General features: G+C 44.6%; 1 protein-coding gene across 6 annotated transcripts in view; it reads left to right on the top strand.

Moving 5' to 3' along the window:
- Positions 1 to 14,866, top strand: part of YEATS2 (YEATS domain containing 2) — a 127,112-nt gene that overhangs the window by 105,340 nt on the left and 6,906 nt on the right. For all 6 annotated transcript variants that reach the window (XM_066240932.1, XM_066240933.1, XM_066240928.1 and 3 more), the window contains 7 exons: positions 2,068 to 2,251; positions 8,064 to 8,192; positions 8,664 to 8,762; positions 9,370 to 9,472; positions 10,676 to 10,749; positions 12,724 to 12,803; positions 13,812 to 14,013. In XM_066240932.1, the coding sequence (XP_066097029.1) occupies positions 2,068 to 2,251; positions 8,064 to 8,192; positions 8,664 to 8,762; positions 9,370 to 9,472; positions 10,676 to 10,749; positions 12,724 to 12,803; positions 13,812 to 14,013 (871 nt within the window). The remainder of the gene's footprint in view (positions 1 to 2,067; positions 2,252 to 8,063; positions 8,193 to 8,663; positions 8,763 to 9,369; positions 9,473 to 10,675; positions 10,750 to 12,723; positions 12,804 to 13,811; positions 14,014 to 14,866) is intronic.

The raw sequence follows: 14,866 nt of genomic DNA, 5'->3' as shown, positions 1-14,866 counted from the left end.
CTCAAGGTTGTACAACCATTACCATCTAATTCTAGAACATACTTCCTTTTTATTGACTTTATTGGGGTGATACTGGTTAACAAAGTCATACAGGTTTCAGGTGCCCAAGTCTGCAACACATCTCTGTACATGGTATTGTGTGTTCACCACCCCAAGTCAAGTCTCTGTCCCTCGCCCTTGATCCCCTCTGTCCCCTCCTTCACCTCCAGGCCCCTCCCCCCTTTCCCTGGCACACCACACTATTGTCTGTGTCCATGAGGTTCTCTCTCTGTCTCTCTCTTGCTCTCTTTTTTTTCTCAATACCTTCATCCCCTAGAATATCTTGTTCTCATTCTGAAAACCCAAAAAATCTCTGTGCCCAGTAGCAGTCATGGACATTCAGGTTGTTTCCACCTTTTGACTACAGTGACTAATGCTGCCACGAACATTTTGTTCATGGTTATACTCATATTTTCATTTCTCTTGTCTGTATAACTAGGAAAGGAATTGCTAGATTATCTAGTAACTATGTTTAACATTTTGAAGAACTGCTGAACTTTTCCAAGAGGCTGCACCATTTTAGATTTCTACTAGCAATGTAGATTCCACCTTTTCCACATTGTTGCCAACACTCATTCTTGTCCATTTTTAAAAATTATAGCCATTCTAGGCCTAACTAGGTGATGGCGCAGTGAATAGAGCATCGGCCTGGGATGCTGAGGACCCAGGTTCGAAACCCCGAGATCACTGGCTGGTACATGGGCTCATCCAGCTTGAGCACAGGGTTGCCAGCTTGAGCGTGAGATTGCAGACATGACCACGTGGTCACTGGCTTGAGCTCAAGGTTGCTGGCTTGAGCAAAGGGGTCACTGGCTCTCCTGGAGCTCCTCAGTCAAGGCACGTATGAGAAAACAATGAGTGAACAACTAAGGGTCTACAACTATGAGTTAATGCTTCTCATCTCTCTCCCTTCCTGTCTGTCTGTCTGTCTGTCTCTCTGTCACACACTCACACACACACACACACACACACACACACACACACACACACAAATAATAGCCATTCAAGGGAGCATTTTCTCAATTGATCGTGATTTTGCTTCCTGGCAATTGTCAGTATGGCTCAAATAAACTCATAAAATAACTATGCTGTTCACAAAACTTAGGGGATATTTCAAAATGAATATGAAGAGATAAAATATCCCCTAACTTTTGTGAGCAGTATAGATATATAGATAGATGATAGATAGATAGATAGATAGATAGATAGATATAATACAATTATAGCCATGAACTGGTAACTCATTGTGGTTTTAATTTGTATTTTCCTATACTAATGATATTGAGTATCTTTTAAAGTGGTGTTTTTTGGGTTTTTTTTGAGATTTGTATATCTTTGGAGAAATATCTATTTAGATCCTTTGCCCATTATTTAGTTGGGTTGTTTATCGTCTTTTCCTTATTGATTTGAATAACAATGTGGCATATCTATGAAACTGAACATTATTCAGCTGTGAAAAGGAGTGAAATACTGATAGATGCTACAGCATATTTTTACCTGGAGCTTTTCCCAGGACTCCCTTTCCCATCCCCAGGTAGAAGTAGTCACTTTCCGTCATTTGTAATGGTGCCATGTGCCTACTATAGCATTCATCACGGTCTGGCAACCTTCTCTTTCTTGAGAAGTTTTATCTCTGGGCATGTAGTAGATATTTGTTGAATGAATATAACAAACTTTAAAACATCATAGTGAGTTTTTAATGAGGTTCATTGTATTTCAGTTTACATTCTGAGATTATATGCTGCTACATTTTTTGGTGTTTAAGTATCCGTTTATAAAGTGAATTTTTTTTAATGTGTTAACCCTTTGATACCTCCTCATTTAAAAAATGTTAGGCCCATGAAATCTAAAAGTTTTAGACCCACCGAACTAGAGAGGCAGTCTTTTTAAGTGGCACGACATTTAATAGAAAGGTGATAATAGCTAATAAGTACGATCTACTGAGTATGCTACATGACAGTCACTGTTCTATGTAAGCTACATGGCTTTCTTTTTTGCTTTCTGCTATTTCTGACCCTGGGTGAGCAGTCAGACGGAACAGCTCCCAGTTCATCATCTACTATAGGTTCTATAATGAAAACCTCTGGGCAGCAGCAGGTGTGTGTGAGCCAGGCCACCGTGGGAAGCTGCAAGGCTGCGGCCCCCTCTGTCATCAGTGCCACGTCCCTGGTGTCCACACCAGGCTCCATTTCCGGAAAAGCTACGGTATCAGGTCAGTTGTACCAGAAAGACGTTATTTCTGTCTCCCTTCTTTGGGCTAGAATATTTTTAGAAGATCTTAAACAATATTGTTCGAATAAGTTATTAAATAATTCAGGAACATTTTCCAGGTAGCTGCTTTTTAGATAAATTTTTGTTTAAAAATCTATGTGTAAGTTTTAAGTCAGAGGTGGTTTTATAGCTTAAATAATAATTTTAATTTTTTCTTTTGGATTTCATTTCGTTCTTTTTGAATAATTTTATTTTTATTTTATTTTTATTTATTTTTTTTATTTTTATTTTTTGTATTTTTCTGAAGCTGGAAACGGGGAGAGACAGTCAGACTCCCACATGCGCCCGACCAGGATCCACCCGGCACGCCCACCAGGGGCACGCTCACCAGGGACGAAGCTCTGCCCACCAGGGGGTGATGCTCTGCCCCTCCGGTGCGTCGCTCTGCCGCGACCAGAGCCACTCTAGCGTCTGGGGCAGAGGCCAAGGAGCCATCCCCAGTGCCCGAGCCATCTTTGCTCCAATGGAGCCTTGGCTGCAGGAGGGGAAGAGAGAGACAGAGAGGAAGGGGGTGGGTGGAGAAGCAAATGGGCGCTTCTCCTGTGTGCCCTGGCTGGGAATCGAACCCGGGTCCCCCGCACGCCAGGCCGATGCTCTACCGCTGAGCCAACCGGCCAGGGCCATTTTTGAATAATTTTAAATGACATAACAAAACCTTAGCCATCTGGAACTCTGTTGGGTATTTTAGCTGCTTTCATAATGTAATTTTGTGGCGAGCTGAGGGTTTACTCATTAAAGTACCAATTTCTTTTTTTTTAATCAGTTTTAAGTGGAACTCATAAATACTGTATGTCTCTGCTTTCACAAAGCATATAAAATACAAATTAGCCTCAGTGACTCCAAGTCATGATTTTTTTTTTAATTTTTTTTTAAATTTTTATTTATTTATTCATTTTACAGAGGAGAGGGAGGATAGAGAGAGAGAGAGAGGAGAGACAGAGAGAGAGAGAAGAGGGGGAGGAACTGGAAGCATCAACTCCCATATGTGCCTTGACCAGGCAAGCCCAGGGTTTTGAACCGGCGACCTCAGCATTTCCAGGTCGACGCTTTATCCACTGCGCCACCACAGGTCAGGCTCCAAGTCATGATTTTTAACATTAGTTATTATATTGGGCAGTATTAGGGTGACAGGCTTGAAGTCTGACAAGGTGAATGATATGTTTATGACACTAAAGGGCCCCAGAACAGTGTGCCTTTTACTTTGTTGGATAATATCTAGAGCCATGTTTTTCAGTTGCTGGTCCACGGACCAGCCTGCCAGAAAGTTTGTTCAGGTCTGCAAAATAGTTAACCAGCCTGATGTTGTTAGAAGATTCTAGACCCAGTGGATCTCAGTCAGATTTGCATAATTATGCTCAGCGTGATTTCTGCATTAGTGGTCCCTGAAATAGCCCAATTTTCACTAGTCCCTGAGTGTGAAAAGGTTGAAAACCACTGACTAGAGCACAAACCCTGGAGCCACATCACCTTGATTGACATCACTTGCTTTAGTTTCCGGATGATAATGCCTACCTCATAAAGTTGAGAGGATTAAGTGAGTTAATGTATTAATGCATGTCTGACATGTAGTAGCCAGTGTATAAATAATTGCTATTATTATCACTTTCCAGTGTCATTCTTATTCCACAGTCCCTTATCTGCTATGCTAAACTCCAAACTGCTGTGAAAACCAAAGGGTTTTTTTTCCCTATAGCTAATTTTAGGGTGAAATCTGATCTCCATTGATATGCTATTTATACTACAATATGAGTATTCATATTTTGCCTAAGAAATGTTCATGTGTTTGATTACATTGTGCTGTCCTAGATGCCAGGGGCTGATATAATTAATGTACAGCATTGCTTCTCAAACCTGAGAAATCAGTGTTGTCTACAATCCAGTACTGACAGTTTTATAAAACACAATGAAAGTACCATGGCAATGTCAAAGTGTTACAAAAGTTTCTGAACACTGAATTTCTATAATGTCGCAAATTAATGTCCTATTGTAGATTGAGAACAGTGTGCCACGTGGCACTGGTAAACAGAGAAAACTGAGTACCACTGAGATATGTGTGCCACACACACACACACCCTTAGCACTTTTGGATGAAAGACTGAGGATATTGTTATCATCATCACTACCTTCCATACATGACTCTTGTTCAAGCCCCTGTGGTGTTCACTGTGGGGTGGAGTAAGACCAGTCTCTTTTACCATGACTTCCACCTCCCAGCTAAGGTTAGTCAAGTTCTGTCTAGTATAGCGAGTGCTGTTCTCTGCTAAGTGAACGTTTGGGGAGGCACGCTGCCAGGACTGGAGAGGAAATAGAAGGAATTATTATAAGAAACAAATGCCCTCCCCTTTTCTGATGAAAGTTTTAACATGCAGTAAGTAAATGGAGTCTGCCTGCTTAAGTTCAAGTTTCCTGAGATGCTGCGGTAAAACTTTCTGAATATTTTTATAAAAGAATCCAAGTATTTCCTACCGGCCAGTAATACTGTAATTAGATTTTTGTGTGCATTACGAGCCGGGGTGAACGTGGTCAGTCGCTACTGGGCCTGGCGCAGAGTGAGTGGGAAGGCACACCAAGAGGCCAGGCCGGCGTGGTGGGCCAGTCACCTCGGGCCTCTTTGCCCAGCGAGGAACTTGGACTCTGACTCCAGGGAAGCCACTGCAGGGTTTTAAGCTAAAGTAACGCGACCTGCCTTACCTTTTAACAGGATCACGGGTAGTTTTTAGACCCTTTAGACTAAACTATGAGGCACAAAGTAGAAGCAGGGAACGGGCCAAGAACTAGACACTAAGAAAGAAAATTCGAGGATGTGTCCTGGAGTCCCAGCAACACCAGACTGAAAGGAGTTCCAGAAAGGAAACCAACCAGAGAGAAGGAAATGATCCAAGAAATGAAACGATTTATCCCAGAATTGAAGGGTACAAACTTCCAGGTTCAAGTCACAGTGCCCAGTCCAGCACAGCAAATGAAAGATGGTTCACCAGAAGGCAATTTGTTCATGAAATCACAGCACCAGGGACAGAGCCAAGATCTTAAAAGATGGCAGAGAGATAAAAGTTTGGGAATTACATTATCAGTGGGCTTTTCAGTATCAATAATGGAAGCTACAGTTCAGCCTTTCAACATTCTAAAGGAAAATGGCTTTTGGTTTAGAATTCTCTAATCAGCCAGGTCAGTATAGAGTATGAGGGTAGACGTATTTTCTGACAGGCAAGGTTGCAAATATATTTCCTATGCACTCTGTCTCAAGACATTACTAAAAGAGATGTTTTTGCCTGACTAGGCAGTGGCGCAGTGGATCAAGTGACTGGGACGGGAAGGACCCAGGTTCGAAACCCTGAGGTCGCCGGCTTGAGCGCGGGCTCATCTGGTTTGAGCAAGGCTCACCACTTGAGCCCAAGGTCACTGGCTCAAGCAAGAGGTCACTCGGTCTGCTGTAGCCCCCGAGTCAAGGCACATATGAGAAAGCAATAAACAAGGTGCCGCAACCAAGAATAAATGCTTCTCATCTCTCTCCCTTCCTGTCTGTCTGTCCCTCTCTCTGTCTCTTTCACACACACACACAAAATATATATATGTAATATATATACGTTTTATTAGCATGAAGAGTTGTGGACAAAGACAGAAGAAGAAAACAGAATCCAACATAGAGGGAAGAGAAAGGGGACTCGCAGTTCACAGTGGAGGATATCCCGGCATTGAGAGCTTTGCCGCAGGCCTAGAAAGTTACAGAGCAATCTGGTGCAGATCAGACTCTGCAGGAAGGATATCTCTTATAAGAATGGGAACTGTAGCCTGGCCTGTGGTGGCTCAGTGGATAGAGCATCGACCTGGAACGCTGAGGTCGCCAGTTCGAAACCCTGGGCTTGCCTGGTCAAGGCACATATGGGAGTTGATGCTTCCTGCTCCTCCCTCCTTCTCTCTCTCTCTCTCTCTCAAATCAATAAATAAAATAAAAATAAAGCAAACCAAAAAAAAAAAAATGGGAACTGTAAATAATTTAGGAGATTTGACTGTGTGGAGAATTTTATTAATGAGTGATTTACAGCAAGCCTAGAAAATAAAATGGAATCGTATTGTGTTATGCTTTGGATCAATAGAGTACAATGCTGGAGTATTAGCAGAGAAAGGGTATATAAGTTCCTTAAAATGCTTATCTGTCCTGCCTGACCAGGCAGTGGCGCAGTGGATAGAGTGTCGGACTGGGATGTGGAGGACCCAGTTTCGATACCATGAGGTCACCAGCTTGAGCACGGGCTCTTCTGGTTTGAGCAAAGCTCACCAGCTTGAACCCAAGGTTACTGGCTTGGGCAAGGGGTCACTCGGTCTGCTGTAGCCCCCTGGTCAAGGCACATATAAGAAAGCAATCAATGAACAACTAAGGAACTGCAATGAACAATTGATGTTTCTCATCTCTCTCCCTTCCTGTCTGTCTGTCCCTATCTGTCCCTCTCTCTGTCTCTGCCAAAAAAAGCCTACAATACACACGTTCATTTAAAAAATACTGAGATAAATATTAAAGGACCAAGAGGGTTAACAGTGGATGCCGCTGAGGAACTAGACCAGACTAGGGAGGTGGTGCAAAGGATGGTTTTAGTTATAAGCTTTTTAGCCTCTTTACTTTTCTACTGATAAGCATAGAATATTTTAATAAAAATAAGAATTTTTAAAATATGAATTCTGTAAAATGGTTTACCAAATAAATGTTCTTTGTAAGATGAAAAAAAAAAGAAGCCATCAGGTCCTTGTTTTGCTCTCCAGGAGCGTCTCTCAGTAAGTACAGCTATTTCAGGGGTTCTTACAGCACTGATTTAACGTTCATTGATTGCAAAGAAAAATTTTCTTGTTTATTTAAGGCTTTGTCCTAGAAAGTATTTAGGATTATTCTTTTCCTAACGCAGCTGCTTCCCAGTACCTTAAAGTATCTTTAGCCACTCATGCCATTTTTGGTTTTTTTATTTAGAAATTTAACAAGATGATTGGTTCACGCCGTTTTTAAGTAGTTTTGTTCTAACAGGTGTTTGTGTTGTTTCTTAAGTGCTCTCTCACACAGAGCCCTTTGTCATTGCTTCCTGGGCTCTGAGCACCTGCAGTAGTCCTGGAACGGGAATGTGGAAATGACCTTTCCAGGGAAGTGGAAGAGGATGCCCCTCTCCAGAATTAGTTGAGAGTATCTGATGTTTGAGAAATAGAGGTTGCACGGAAATGGAAATGACAAGGTGTCGCGAGCGGACAGACTGGAGTGTTAGGTGCACAGGGAGGGTGTAAAGGAGATGCAGGTAGTCAGGACCAAAGGAAAATGGACTCTGACAGCTTTTAAACTAATTTTGGAAAGTTAATCGAGGCGGTCAGGAGTCAGGGAAGGTTTTTAAGTAGGAAAGTGTATATCCAGGTTTGTGCATATTACAGCTGTACAGCAACACAAACAAGTTGTAGAAAACAGTCATGGGAAAGAACTCTCAACGTTCAGTACTGGTTGTCTCTGAAGTAGAACTTTGGGTTGACTTTTTCTCTTTTCTATTCGTTCTGCTTTTCCAAAAATTTCTGTTTGTGATTGCGAGGTAACAAAAAAGTCATCGTGATCACACCATTGTTTCACTGTGTAGTCAGCCATGTCCATTGCCTAACGCTCCCAGCTCTTTGTTTATTGAAAGGGTCTTAAGAACTTCCTCTGAGAGAAAATATAAATGCCGAAGAGGGCAGGAATGTTAAGGAAGCACCTGATCTTTGGCTTGGCCCTGTCTTACAACTTGTTCCAGGGTTGTTAAAGATTCACTCCAGCCAGTCCAGTCCCCAGCAGGCCGTCCTGACCATCCCCAGCCAGCTCAAACCACTCAGCGTCAACACCTCCGGAGGAGTGCAGACCATCCTGATGCCCGTGAATAAAGGTGAGTCCTGCGGGGCGGCCTCCAGGTCTGTCCGATGGGGCCAGCTCCCGCCTGTGCACCGGCCGCTGGCTCTCACAGTGCGCCCCGGCTCCTCGTCCTGGACTGACAGGAAAACACAGACTCCCCACTGGCTTCTCACGGCTGCCCATTTCCAAAGTTGAGTAGAGGGGGAACATTTTAAGCGTTTATGAGAGTTCATGTTAATTGGATTTTTATTTTTCTAGTTTAATAACAAGCCCACATTTCCACAGTTGATGGATAATGACTTAGTTTACCCTAGTAAACAACCCACCTTGTCAAAATCACTATTATGAAGAACCTTACCATTTCTGCTGAACTGTGATTGTTTTTTGTGCTATTAGCCTAAAATTGGGCTACCACCTGAGAGTTAAATCACCCTCATTCAAATAATGTTAATATTTCTTATATCCTTCCCTTCCTTTTATTTATTTATTTTTTTTGGCCTGTTAGTGGTTCAGTCATTTTCTGCCAACAAATCACCCACCATTCTGCCTGTAGCCGCCCCAGCTCCAGCTGTCCCCAGCTCTGCCCCCGCAGCTGTTACAAAAGGTACGTTGTTTCCCACACTATATTTTCCCGCAGGTTTTATGCAAGACAGTACTGTAATGAGTCCCGTGAATTTTCAGCATCTGTGAGTCAGCCACCTTAAAAATGCATACTGTTTATTTAGTGGACTTGACATTGAGGGAAACAGAGATATGGTCTTATTTCTGCCCTCCAAGAATGTTGAAGAGAGTTGAAGTAGACAGTAAGCAATGGTGGATAGATGCAGGATGGTGCTCTGGGTGTGGAACATTTCAGTCTAGGGTGTCGGATCAGAGTTGGTAGGGCGGGGAGGATAGGACTTTGTGTGGGACATGGATTATAACCTGGACTCTAAAACAGGGAAGCATCCTTAGCTGTGGAGATATCGAGGGCATGCCAGATTAAGGGGACAGCAGAGACAAAGACCCATGAGACCCAAGCGAACAGTTCTTCCCTTGTCTGCTGACCCTGTGATGACCGGCACCATCTCAGTCCCTGGGCTGCATCCCGGCAGCGGCTGGTGTGGCAGTCTCCTCCCTGGGTCTCCATGGAAGCACATCTGTTTCTGCCTGCACGTGTCCTTCCACCATTGAACCCTAACAGCTCGCTCTTTGTTGCTCTTCCTTTGTAGTGAAGACTGAACCAGAAACTCCTGGGCCAAGCTGCCTCTCTCAGGAGGGTCAGACAGCAGTGAAAACAGAAGAAAGTTCTGAGCTGGGAAACTATGTTATTAAGTAATTATTTCAGTCTTTTCTAAGGGAGTTGTGCTTTGCATGCTTCTCTGAAGCTTAAAAAACCATGATGCCAGTCGAGTGTGTGGAGGTGTGTGATAGAGTGTTAAGCCCCTAGGTGGGGGGAAGCTGCCTGTGTGCAGTGAAGCAGTGTCACCCCGCGATGCCCAGGCCTTCGCTGTACACATTGGTGGGACCTGGAGGCAGCAGTTCATTGTCACCTCGGGAGTCTTGGGGAATTACAGACTCCTGCCCAGCAGGCTTGCCAGCGTGGACTTACTTTGCTCATGATGTGTACACATTTTGTGTCCAAGTACCCACATGTCTGCCTAGACTGCTGCCTTTTCATGAGCCATATGCACTCATTGTGCTTCTAAAAATTCTTCATAAGATTTTCCAATTTCCAAATTGGGAACCTACCTCTAACAACATATTTGATGGATCTCAGATTGCTGGGGACAACAGAAAACTAACCACCTTCCCATGATAGGTGACAACATGAACTGTAATAACGCTGGGATAGGTGTTTTCTGTTCTGGTGGCAATCACAATGCAAAAGGTTAGCTATTTACAAGCATAAGTAAAGTAAAATTTCTGATACTTATATAATTTGCCATTCCTGGGGTCTCATTTATTTATTTAGTCTGATGTCTTCTTTATAAGCATAGAATGATCTTCTTTTATAAAGAAGGCTATCTATGGAAGGAAAGACCTACCAGTGTAATTAGTTTTAAGTTTTAATTCCCTCAGAAAGGGGGGATACATACATAGATTCATAAACAGATGTAGCTAGAAACTGTTTTTTTCATTTTCTTTTTTTGACAAAGGGGATAAGAGGAGGGGAGATAGTGAGGCAGACTTCTGCATGCACCCTGACCAAGATCCATCTGGCAACCCCATCTGGGGCTGATGCTTGAGTACCAAGCTATTTTTAGCACCTCAGGCTAATACACTCCAATGGATTCATCCTTAGTGCCTGAGCCATGCTTGAACCAGTCGATTCTCTGGCTATGGAAGAGTAAGAGGGAGAGAAACGGGAGAAGGGGGTGGGAAAGCAGGTGTGGTTGCTTCTCCTTTGTGCCCTGACCAGGGATCAAACCCGGGATGTCCATACGCTGGGCTGAAGCTCTATCCACTGAGCCACTGGCCAAGGCCAAGAAACTGTTACATATACTTACAACCATAATTTTCTTTTATCTCTCTCAGGATAGACCATTTAGAGACTATGCCGCAACTCTTAACAGCAATAGTGAAGAAGATCCCGTTAATCACTGCAAAAAGTAAGACAATTGTACTAAATGTATGGATGCGTTTTTCTTAAGCTGTGGATTACTTGGGATATTGAGTCAACTTAAATCACTTGTATTGTACATTAGTACTGAGGTGGTAGTTATCTAAGGAGGTTTTAGGTACAGCTAGAGCTCATTTGCAGGGTTTTAGAATTCACAGTATCATCATGGTCAACACGTTAGTCTTTTTCTGTCTTCTGTGTTTGATCTGCAGGAATAATTTGTTATATTTCCTGTATGTAAATCAATCTGCTGTGTATATATGTAATTAAAACTGCATTGGTTTTTAATGTTTATTAATAAAGAAATTAACATTTGCCTAAGTTGTGCCAGACCCTGCAGGCTCGTTACATTTACTGTCTTAATCAGTCTCTTGTAGGACAGGCAGTGTCATCTCTGTTTTACAAATGAGAAAATCAAGGATAAGTAAAGTTAAATACTTGCTCAAGATCACTAGCTATGGGTGGTGAGGCAGGATTCAAACCCAGTTCTGTTTGATTCTGAAGCCATTCATCTTCCCTGTACCCCTCACTGTCACTCACTTGGCGGAGATGCATGATGGCTGCAGCCTCCAGCAGTGAGGGCTGCTCTGCTGTGCCTTCATTAGCTGGGCTGACTGACTGCTCCCAGCACAGCTGTCCCGACACCGTCAGCAGCCCTTAGGTGTGTGCTCTTGGGCACGGTCACCGCGAACATTTAGAAGGAAGGGAGGAAGCACGCTATCACGTTCCGTATTGCATTCATGTGAATATGAAAATGCTAGGCCAAATACAGGCCACCTGCTTATTCTATTCCAACTGTAATATCAAAGAAATTATCTTTTTTCTTTGGTTGAAGTTCAAAGTGTCATTTTGAGGTAATTCAAAGTAAACTTTCAGTGACATTTTCTTAGCCCAGCAGGAAAATCCATTCAAAAATCGTTTTTTAATAAAATGTAAGGCCTCACTGACCAGGTGGTGGTGCAGAGGATAGAGTGTCAGACTGGGATGCCGAGGACCCAGGTTCGAGACAGCTTGGGCGCGGGCTTATCTGGTTTGAGCAACGCTCACCAGCTTGGACCCAAGGTGCTGGCTCGAGCAAGGGTTTACTCGCTATGCTGTAGCCCCTGGTCAAGGCACATATGAGAAAGCAATCAATTAACAACTAAGATGTCTCAACGAAAAACTGATGATTGATGCATCTCATCTCTCTGTGTTCCTGTCTGTCCCTATCATTCCCTCTTTCTGACTCTTTCTCTGTCTCTGTAAAAAAAAAAAAAAAAGTGTAAGGCCTGACTGGTGGTGGTAATAGTGGATAAGAGTTGACCTGGGACACCAAGGTCCCAGGTTCAAAACCCTGAGGTCACCAGCTTGAGTATGGGGTCACAGACATGACCCCATAGATGCTGGCTTGAGCAAGGACTGGCTCGGCTTGAGCCCCCCAGTCAAGGCACATATGAGAAGCATTCAGTGAACAACTAAGGTGCCGCAACTATGAGTTGATGTTTCTTATCTCTCTCCCTCCTGTCTCTCTCTCCTTCTCTTCCCACCTCACTTAAAAAAAAAAAATTAGGTACAAACACAATATTGAGCTGGAAGGCAGTTCGGAAACCATCTTTCCCAACAGTCTAATCTTACAGATCAGAAAACTGAAGCCCAGGGAGGTGATGTTGAGCTTCCCAAGGCCACTTAGATAATGGCCCGGCCAGAGCGCCTGGCTTCCAGAGGAATGCCATTTCCTCTTACCTCAGTAGCTTCGTGCCAGTAGGTTACCTTTCTCTGCCAAAGCAGCTCATCTCCCCAGGAAGGCTGTTCCGATACCCACAGATGAGATGCCTTCTCTTTCAAGGGGCAGCATCTGAACTTGCCCAGTAAGGAACATACTTCAATAAAGAAGGCTAAAGAAACTTTTTGGACATGTCTCCAGCAAATAAGATTTGAATGAAATCCTCACTTCATTCAGAGTTTGCGGATGTGTGCCTTCTAGGTGAGGATGCCAGCTGCTTCTCTGCGAAGTCCGTGGATCAGTATTACGGCTGGAACATTGGGAAGAGGAGAGCTGCTGAGGTAATTGCCAGTTTGAGGTGCGGGCTGCCACTCAGAGCCCAGGGGAGAAGGACCGAAATGTGTGCGTCTGGGCTGCCCCACGAACCTCGTCGTTCAGGACAGTGATAAACGTGAAGCGTATTCTGTTTAGTGTTTGAGGATAGGATTTTTCCTCAGTTAAAAATGTCATTCTTGGCCCTGGCCGGTTGGCTCAGCGGTAGAGCATCGGCCTGGCGTGCAGGAGTCCCGGGTTTGATTCCCGGCCAGGGCACATAGGAGAAGCTTCTCCACCCCTCCCTCTCTCCTTCCTCTCTGTCTCTCTCTTCCCCTCCCACAGCCGAGGCTCCATTGGAGCAAAGATGGCCCGGGCGCTGGGGATGGCTCTATGGCCTCTGCCCCAGGCGCTAGAGTGGCTCTGGTCGCGACAGAGCGACTCCCCGGATGGGCAGAGCATCGTCCCCTGGTGGGCATGTCGGGTGGATCCCGGTCAGGCGCATGCGGGAGTCTGTCTGACTGCCTCCCTGTTTCCAACTTCAGAAAAATACAAAAAAAAAAAAAAAGTCATTCATCAAAGGACTTGTAGCTAGCCTTTGAAAAGTCTACTTTTCTTGCTTTGGTAAACATTTCTACAAGTTTTTTAGTGGATCCTAGTATATGAAATCAAACATTTACTGAGTACCGACAGTGTGGAAGCTGCCGTGCGGACGGTGGAGTGACGAGGGCGTGGCGTGTACAGAGGCGTACTCGGGAGCACGGGGAGCCAGTGTGAGGGGTTCGGGAAGAAGTGGGAGATCATAGGGCGAGGCCAGGTGAAAACCCTGTAGGCCAAATTTAGGAGATTCGTTCTGTTTTATAATCATTAGGTAAAAGTTCTTTTTCTTTAAAATTGAAGTGCAGCACAATCAGATTTGTTTTCCTTAGGAAGAGAATTATTCTAACAAGTGAGAGTGATTTATGGTTAGGATCTTCTTGAGCATGCTGCTAAGTTGAAGAATTTGATTATGGTTCAAAAAATTTTTTCTTTCTAAGTGGCAAAGAGCAATGACAATGCGAAAAGTCTTACAAGAAATAGTGGAGAAGAATCCAAGATTTCACCACCTGACTCCCCTTAAAACCAAGCACATTGCTCACTGGTGTCGCTGCCACGGCTACACCCCGCCCGACCCCGAGAGCCTGCGGAGCGACGGGGACTCGATCGAGGACGTGCTGACCCAGATCGACAGCGAGCCAGGTGAGCCCGGCGAGCGCACTGAGCGTCGGCGGCATCTGGGGGTGTTTCTGTGGCTCACACTCGCGTCCCTTCAGCCTTGATGGGTCTGGGTCCACTTTAGTCCCAGCAGGTTACTGAGGACGCTACGAGTTATCACAGAGAACAGGAGCCTCTGCTCACCTCTGACCATGTGTCCCCTCCATCCCCGCCCCCACTAATAGGGTCCCTGCAGAACTGTTGTGCCCAAGTCTCCCAAGGGCCACACCCCAGTCAGCAGTGACCGGCCCCGCTCATGCAGTAGCAGGCACTGTTTGTTCAGGAGTCCCCTCAGCCCCACTTCTCCTCGGAAGGCTACTAATCCACCTCCTCTCCTCCAGATAGAACTGACCTTGTAAACCCCCCATAGACAAACCAGTCCATCCTCCCTGAACGTGGGGACACTGTCTTACCCACGACTGCGTCTCTGAACCGATATAGGAAGTACACTCCCCAGTGTTGGAGGCACGGGTGTAATGTTGCAGATAAATGGATTGACCTATGATAAAGACACAAGCATCTGAGTGGCGTAATAAAGGTACATGGGGAGAATATTATGAGTTTCACCTCAAAGAATAAGAAGGGTTATTTTCTCCACCAAACTTTATTTCTGTAGAGAAACAGAAGCTCCACCTCCCAGTCTGAGGGGACCTGGAGCACAGGGTGTGAGGGTCCTTGAAGACTTAGCACCAGTCCCACTTCTCCATGAAGCTTTCCTGAGACCCTGCTGCAGGGACCTCTGCTCTCTCTGGTCTCCAGCAGCACTTAATCTCAGAGTCTGGAGGGCATGTCGTGTTAATATATCTAAGCTCCTTGGAGAGCAGAGACCGTGCCGATG

Source organism: Saccopteryx bilineata, chromosome 8, assembly GCF_036850765.1.
Source record: "Saccopteryx bilineata isolate mSacBil1 chromosome 8, mSacBil1_pri_phased_curated, whole genome shotgun sequence".
NCBI classification, from domain to species: domain Eukaryota; kingdom Metazoa; phylum Chordata; class Mammalia; order Chiroptera; family Emballonuridae; genus Saccopteryx; species Saccopteryx bilineata.
Note: the sequence above shows the minus strand (reverse complement) of the source record. Positions and strands in the feature narration are given on the sequence as shown.